Consider the following 7,658-nt stretch of genomic DNA (forward strand, 5'->3'; position numbering starts at 1 on the left):
CGTGCAATTAGAAGTAAGATTTGAAGCCTAAAAAAAAAGATATTACTTAGACCAGTGGAAGATGCAAGGTTAGGTGCTATCCTTGTCTATATCCTTGTCTATACAAGGACAGATATAGTCGGTGAGCACTTCTTTATCGACGCTGATCGAGTTCGCCTGCGGCTCCAGCATCCCCTTAAGGTGATCCTAAAGCCAAATTACCGACAATTGCAGGGAAGGGTCTAGTTTTGCGTAGACTGCACAGAACTTAATTTTTTTTTACACAATTGAAGTATGCACGAAAACACATCGCGCGAGTGTTGATTTCAAGACAAAAATCGAAAAAAATTACAAAAAATTTCATATTATAATTACAATACATTTTATATTATATGTAATATTACTCAACATCACTCTTTGTAACTATTATTAAATGTATAGATATTGTGTAGACATGTCGAGATATTTTCGTACAAGAATTAAGGAATAATTTTTTACTCATTTTTTGTATCATATATTTAACAAGTTACACGTTAACCATTAAACACCTCACTTCTTCGGCCACCCATTTACACCGCACATGGGTTAGCGTAACCCAGTTTTCTTTGAAGAGTTTTTTTTATTCTAATCGATACAAATAGTAAAGGCCCGGTGTCCACGATGTTAGAACTTTGTCCAAGTTCTCGGACCGAGGAAAAGTTACTAAAACTTGGATCGTGGATACAACTGGATACACTGAACTTGAATGCAAAACTCGAATAGAAAGCTTGAATAAAAAAAATGCAGCACGTTCCATTTTTTCGTACTAGTTACTAGGTTCAAACCGATTAAATTCCTTTTTGCCAATTATATTACTTTATAAATAGCTAGTCAATGATGATCAATGTGACGTTGGACAACGGAAATGTATAAATATAACTTCCCAAAATTTTTGATAAATAGAGAAAAGAGGATTATATACATATATATTCCACGGGCTCAGGTTCATACTCAGCTCTTGATCCACATTTTTCGACAATAACGCTATCTAGAGTCATCAAAGTACGACTACTTCTATTCGAGAACTTGAATCGAGGACTCATGATAGCGAATTCGGGCGCTTGCACTAGTGCACACTGAGTGCGCACTAAGGCTTGTTTATAATCTAATTCTTATATTTAAAGTCGCTTAAATATACATTTAAAAACTTTTTAGCCAATAAAACAATCTGTAATTTTATAGACTAAGTATTTTAGATGATCTGTAAATATAACAATTGATTAAGAACAAGCCTTAGTGCGCACTCATTGTCAGTGTGCACTAGTGCAAGCGCCCGAATTCGCTATAAACAGATTTTTAGCATCGTGGACACAAGGCTTAAGAAAAAAGAATATATAGATGAAAGTGACATAAAACTCCTGGTATTCGGAAACGCGTGTTTCAAACGGATTGGATTACCGTAACCCACAAGTGTTTGAGGGTTAAGGGAATATCTTTTGTCCTAAGATTTTTTAAAAGTATTTAACAACTTTCTTCATCTTGTGGAGCGCCTCGAGTGTCGCTTTAGGATGAGATTGCACAAAACTTATTAGGTATTCACGAACCTCGCGTTTACACAGACGCAATATTACCACAATCTGTTTACTGGTACAGATTTTAATCATATGTAACCAGTATCTATTCAGGTAATCTAAAAGTTCGGCTATCAATTCCTCGGGATCTTGATTATTTTTTGAATCTGATTCTGAAACTAATACATACATTGTTAGGCAAAAGGGACGATCGTGTATATTATTTACAGCTGAGACAAAAAATCGAATTACATACCCGTTTTAAGGGAGAAAAATATAGTCGCCAAAATGCAATCCAGTCTTGGGTCATTCACGTCGCAACAACGCAAACATAACAGTATGTGTGTAATATCGTAAATCATGTTGGCGCCTCCTTCCCGAATTGGATATAAATTATATGACTTTTTGCAAGGTTTCAATATCCTATACATAATCTCCATGAGCTTCAAAAACTTCTCGTCAGTCTTATCGATTTTAAATTCAGAGAATTTACATTCAGTGGATTTAAATCCAGAGGTGCAGTCCATTATATCAGTTAGCACTCCCAGCCAATGTTCGGCAAACTTCCATTCAAACTGACTCGTTTTTCTCCTCGATATTACCTGCCTGAATGATTCTAACATCGCCGAAAACAAGTCGTCTATTTTAAATAGTTTCTCCCAGAAGCTTTCAATAACCAACTGATCTACATTACATACAGATTCAAGCATATTCATTGTGCCTGTTAATAAGTCATCTGAAACAGACATTTCACGATTATATTAATTATGCAAAAGGATTCTTTTGTGCAATTACAGTGCGTACCATTAGTCGAGCTCTTTAATATAAAAATTATAGAATCTCCGAAAAATTCGCATTCTGTAAGATAAGCTGTCAAAAAATCCTCTGATTCATGAGCCGTGATTTGCCAAAAAATTGACTTCAAGATCCTCATAAGTTGAATCAATATTAACGAGTCGGCAGATGTTAAATGTCTCAGGATTTGTGTAACTAGCTCTCGGTCGCGTAATATCGTATTGAAGGCTTCATCACTGCTGCCTACATTGCCGATGATACCTAAGATTATTTCCTGAAAATATATCTTTCGTTATTATACCGGCTCAAATTTGTTGTTAAAATAGATTCTGCAGAATTAACAATCGGATGTCATGATTTATAGATCGTACAATTAATCGTGGTTCGTCAGAAGTCATCAGGGTGTTCTTCGCTATGTTAGGAAAATCGTATGATATAAGATGCGACACCACTTCTCCCTCCATACTCAGATCCCACAGAATACACAGCTGATCTTCTAGCTCTTTTGTCCAGCCATGCTTGTCAATCTGAAACAAATTACAATACATAAAACACTTTAATCTTACCACAAATCTAACAAAAAAATTACAAATTTATACAATATTAATACAAGATTGAACTTAACAAAAACAATTAAAAAGGAATAGAATAATTTTAAAAAAGAGATTTATATCCGATAAAACAGAATTTCAAAAAATATTGTGCGTAATGTTGCTGTTCAATTCTAATTCACACCAACTCGCACGATAGGTATTGTTATATCAAATAGTTAATATGTAAAGAGTAATTTTCCTAAGAAATTACCTCACATAGAGACATCAGAGTTTTGATTATCCATTTGCTACTGCAGAGATTATTACTCAGGGCATCGCCTCTCAACACTTCTAATTCCTGTTCACTGACGTCCTGTGAGTCTATCATGTTTCCTGTCAAGTACCTTCAACATTTTCACATAACCTTAGTGAAAGCAAATACATAATTCAGAGCTTATCGTTTGTATGTGTTACATAGTAAAAACGTAAAATTCTATAATTGTATGTACATACCAGCTCTGTACATACATACGCAGTTCAATAGGTTAGACTTTAGGTTAGATCTGAGATCTTAATAATCAAGTTATCATAATTCTCTCTGCGTTCCCACTATACGCATCGCGCGTCGCGTCACGACGCCGCGTCATGAGTTATCCAATCAAAACGTTTTACTAGAAATCGGTCCGAGTTTCGGTTTAAGCCAATGAAACTGCTGCTTTTCTGTAAGAGCTGCAAGTTGATTGGCTTAAACCGAAACTCGGACCGATTTCTAGCATTGTGTACACAAGGCTTTATGCTGGGTCTACAATGCGAGTCGCAAAGTCGTGAGTCGCAAGAATTGATCAATCACAGTCGATTATTCTCCTCAAATTGGCGCACGAGAGCGGAACACCAAAAAACAATTTATCAGAACATCCGTCAGATCCGTCTAGTAATGTTGTGAACCGTGATTGTAGTTAAAGCAGTTAAAGTGAGGTTATCTGTATTTACGATAACTCGCTGACGAAGATTTGCGTTTACAAAGAGGTTAGAGGGGTTTTCATCCTCCCGTCGACGCGACACACTTTCGGCGAGCAAGAATGGACTTCCAGAATCGGCCGGGCGGCAAAACCGGCGGTGGCGGCGTCGCCTCCTGGTCGGAGAGCAATCGCGACCGCCGGGAGCGACTCCGTCAGCTCGCCCTGGAGACCATCGACCTGAACAAGGATCCGTATTTCATGAAAAATCACCTGGGCTCGTACGAGTGCAAACTGTGTCTCACCCTGCACAATAACGAAGGCAGCTACCTGGCGCACACGCAGGGTAAGAAGCACCAGGCCAATCTGGCCAGGAGGGCCGCGAAGGAGGCCAAGGAAGCGCCGCAGACTCTCGCGCCGGAAAAGCCCCGGGTCGAGCCGAAGAAGTTCGTCAAGATTGGCCGACCTGGTTACCGAGTCACCAAGCAACGCGATCCGGAGTCTGGCCAGCAGAGTCTGCTGTTTCAAGTGGATTATCCGGAGGTGGCGGACAACGTAATACCACGACACAGGTTTATGTCCGCCTATGAGCAAAGGGTCGAGCCACCAGATCGCAAGTGGCAGTATCTGCTGTTTGCGGCTGAGCCATACGAGACTATCGCTTTCAAAGTAAGAAGATACTTTGTTCCTTCGTTTACTCGCTGAATATTTTTCTGATTATTCGTCCCATGAATGAGAGTTTGAGTGATTAAGATGGAAAACTACTGTTTGCCTCAATTTAATATAACATAGAAATAGTGCGAAAGCCTTTACTCACTGTCAATAAATTTTATATAGGTGCCTAGCAGGGAAGTAGAAAAGGCAGAAGGAAAGTTCTGGACTCATTGGAATAAGGACACAAAGCAGTTTTTCTTGCAGTTCGCATTTAAGAACGAGAAGCCGTCTGTGGGCAAAGTACCGCCACCGCCGGTTCCCTTGATAAGGCCAGGACTGGGTCCGATGGTACCCGTACCACCGCCTCCACCCAGGCCGCCAATGTTCAATCCAGTACCACCGCCGCCAGCTCTCTTGGCAACTGGAATGCAAATACCTCCTCCACCACCTCACTTAGCATAAGGAATCTGACGGAACGAGATACATTTATCATAATGAACCTTTCTTTAAGATAATGCTGAGCTGTATGCACAACGAAAACCACAGGCAACAGAAACGGGCAATAAAGAATAGAAATTCAACGTGTCGGAAATTCTGTTCTTATTGCATTGCGGTTTTCATTATGCACAGGGCTTTACCGTTTATATCTTCGCTACGTATTCGGTCTATGTCTGTATAATAAGATAGAATCTATTTATAAGAATAGGACAACTTGTGAGAAAAGCATGAGAAACGAGAGAAATGTGTTTAAAAAAATGTGTTTATTTATCATTTCATCGAAATACATCCTCCACAATTTACTCTTGTAATTGATCTTTAATTCCACACGTTTTAGTGAAGCTTGAGTACTTACAGAGCATACGTTTATGGAAATTGATATTCTGAAAACAAAACATGTAAGTTAGCATTTTGATTGTACAATCTCTTCAAGGTATTTCACAAAATTGTTGATCAGAATACAACAATCTACACTAATGCACAACATTTCGTTAAAATGTTGTACAGTTCTCAGTCCGCCCGTTACGGATCATCATGAAAATAACAAAAAGATATCGCCGAATGTTCGAAGAAAAAAAGGAACGTACTCGATGATTATGCGCACAAAACACATGCACCACCAACTGCCTTGATCTTGTCCTCCGCTTGTTTACTGAAGAATTTAGCCTTAACGATGACAGGCTGCTTTGGAAGGCGTCCTTTTCCCAGGAGTTTGTAATATCCCTGAAAAAAGTTAATGTCAATCAGTAGATGTTTTATGTACTAATATATAAATGCAGACCTTTAATGTGTTTGAAATGTCGCGTTTAGCTTTATGATTATATGGTTTTTTTTTAATATTTAATGATCACGATCAGAATGCAACACTCTACAGTGTATACAAGTGTTGTACAGCACTTTTCAGTCCGCCCGTTGCAAATCATCACATATTGGGAAATATAAATATTTAAAGAATATAATTGTATGTGAAATTACAATTAAAAGAAGTCTACAACTTACCGCTTTCACGAGATCGATTACGGGAGCTTTGCCTTCCACATCTTTGTACTTCAATCTTGTCTGTTCGGAGACCAGGGTCCACAATTTATCTAGATTTATAGTAGGGCACCATTTGGTGTTGCGTCGTAAGTGATAATTCCTCATACCGAGCTGTGTAAAATAAAGAAATATCAGTTAACGAGATACGAATTCTTGACAGCACGTTTATGCGCGTTGGAAATTATTCAGATTATACAAATACAATCAATGTAATTCAGTTCGCCGGTGAAAGTTAAGTTCTCATCATCTGATAAATACATAAGGCCTATTCGTCTTCGCTGCACTTCTGAACTAGTGCAATAAGTTAGAATGAAAGAAAATTATATTTGTTTCATTCTAACTTATTGCGCTAGTTCAGAAGTGCAGCGAAAACAAACAGGCCTATAGTCTTTTTTATCGTACAACATCATATAGACATATTCCTACCTTTCCAAAGTAACCGGGATGGTATTTGTCGAAATTGATTCGGTGATGGTGCATACCACCAGCATTACCGCGACCACCAGGGTGCTTCCTATGCTTGCCTGAAAGATGCAAACAGTTCAAGAAACCATGTAAAACAGTATATTTTTTGTGTTTAACGGAGCAGAAAAAAAATTAAATATTATATCAAAAGTTAATTTAAGACACAAGAGTAATGGCACGTTAGACGAATAATTATACACACAAAGAAAATAAAAATCTTTGATTCGATCAGAGATTCAATATTTGCAAAGAAATATTTTACATTAATAGAATTTTTACCTCTTCTTTTGGAGAAGACTTTAATATGATTGAATTGTCACGTTTAAACTTTATGATTTTTTTCAATATTTTATTATCACGATCAGAATGCAACATATTCTACAGGGATGTAAGTGTTGTACGCACTTTTCAGACCGCCCGTTGCAAATCATCATATAAATGAGAATTATAAATATTTGAAGAATTTTAATCTCAAATTTATAAACATATATCGTGCTACATTTGTTGCTAGTACACGCTTTCATTTACTTTATACACGTGGCTATAACAATATACTGAGCAAACATACCGACGCGGCCGTGGCCATGGCTCACGTGTCCACGAAGCTTCCTCGTCTTCTTCTTGTGTGTGGACTGAGCGAATATAAAATATGCAGTTAAATATTAATAATTCAACTAAGAAAATTGCGAATAAAAGTGCTCCAATTGTCGATCGATTCGAAGATAATCCCAGGTAATTTCCGAAGGAATCTCAAGTAAAGTAATCCAGCATGGAATAGAAATTGCATAGGGTATAAGTATAGGTTAACGTTATCCGGTATGGCAAAGATATACCGCGACATTCTTTTCGCGAGTGTAATAAATGCAGAGAATTATCCGCGATTATCTCGATCGTGTATTTATCGCAAATAAACAATTAACGGATAGACGATGTCTCCGAAATTGTTAGATTACTTTGGAGATACCGCAGCACAAAAACACTCACCATTTTGGTGAAGCAACGAAGGAAAAGAATCGCCGCAGTTCTGCCAATCCAAATCTATCAAAACGTACGTACACTGCGCATGCGCGCGGTGTACCGGAAAGCTCCGCCAGTCGATGCCTCGACAGTCAATAAGATAGATTCTCGACTTATCATTTGCTGCAAAAAAATTACTTGATTTAAAAAAAAAAATAGTAAAAGAACATTAA

The 7,658-nt window shown here is 37.9% G+C and overlaps 3 protein-coding genes across 4 annotated transcripts; 1 reads left to right on the forward strand and 2 right to left on the reverse strand.

Annotated features, from left to right (window-relative positions):
- Window positions 1-458: 458 nt before the first annotated feature.
- On the reverse strand, window positions 459-3,485 carry LOC139770073 (protein saal1-like). 2 transcript variants are annotated; one of them, XM_071701750.1, is made up of 6 exons: window positions 3,371-3,485; window positions 3,129-3,261; window positions 2,696-2,851; window positions 2,334-2,598; window positions 1,786-2,265; window positions 459-1,708 (listed from the first exon to the last, which is right to left on the reverse strand). In XM_071701750.1, the coding sequence occupies exons 1-6, from the start codon at window positions 3,385-3,387 to the stop codon at window positions 1,470-1,472; spliced, it is 1,290 nt and encodes a 429-aa protein (XP_071557851.1). In that variant the 5' UTR covers window positions 3,388-3,485; the 3' UTR covers window positions 459-1,469. The 2 variants fall into 2 exon arrangements, with proteins under 2 accessions (XP_071557851.1, XP_071557852.1); XM_071701751.1 differs by having other exon boundaries at window positions 3,129-3,281; window positions 3,371-3,458.
- A 219-nt stretch (window positions 3,486-3,704) lies between these two features.
- Window positions 3,705-5,267, forward strand: Sf3a2 (splicing factor 3A subunit 2). Its single transcript, XM_071701782.1, has 2 exons — window positions 3,705-4,482; window positions 4,651-5,267. The coding sequence occupies exons 1-2, from the start codon at window positions 3,937-3,939 to the stop codon at window positions 4,927-4,929; spliced, it is 825 nt and encodes a 274-aa protein (XP_071557883.1). The 5' UTR covers window positions 3,705-3,936; the 3' UTR covers window positions 4,930-5,267.
- Rpl27a (ribosomal protein L27A) lies at window positions 5,210-7,516 on the reverse strand. The gene is made up of 6 exons (XM_071701787.1): window positions 7,453-7,516; window positions 7,037-7,100; window positions 6,430-6,527; window positions 5,965-6,114; window positions 5,553-5,688; window positions 5,210-5,348 (listed from the first exon to the last, which is right to left on the reverse strand). The coding sequence occupies exons 1-5, from the start codon at window positions 7,453-7,455 to the stop codon at window positions 5,560-5,562; spliced, it is 444 nt and encodes a 147-aa protein (XP_071557888.1). The 5' UTR covers window positions 7,456-7,516; the 3' UTR covers window positions 5,210-5,348; window positions 5,553-5,559.
- Between the last annotated feature and the right edge of the window lie 142 nt (window positions 7,517-7,658).

Source organism: Temnothorax nylanderi, unplaced genomic scaffold (assembly GCF_030848795.1).
Source record: "Temnothorax nylanderi isolate EJ_2023f unplaced genomic scaffold, tnyl_v1.0 TNYL_tig0027_pilon, whole genome shotgun sequence".
NCBI classification, from domain to species: domain Eukaryota; kingdom Metazoa; phylum Arthropoda; class Insecta; order Hymenoptera; family Formicidae; genus Temnothorax; species Temnothorax nylanderi.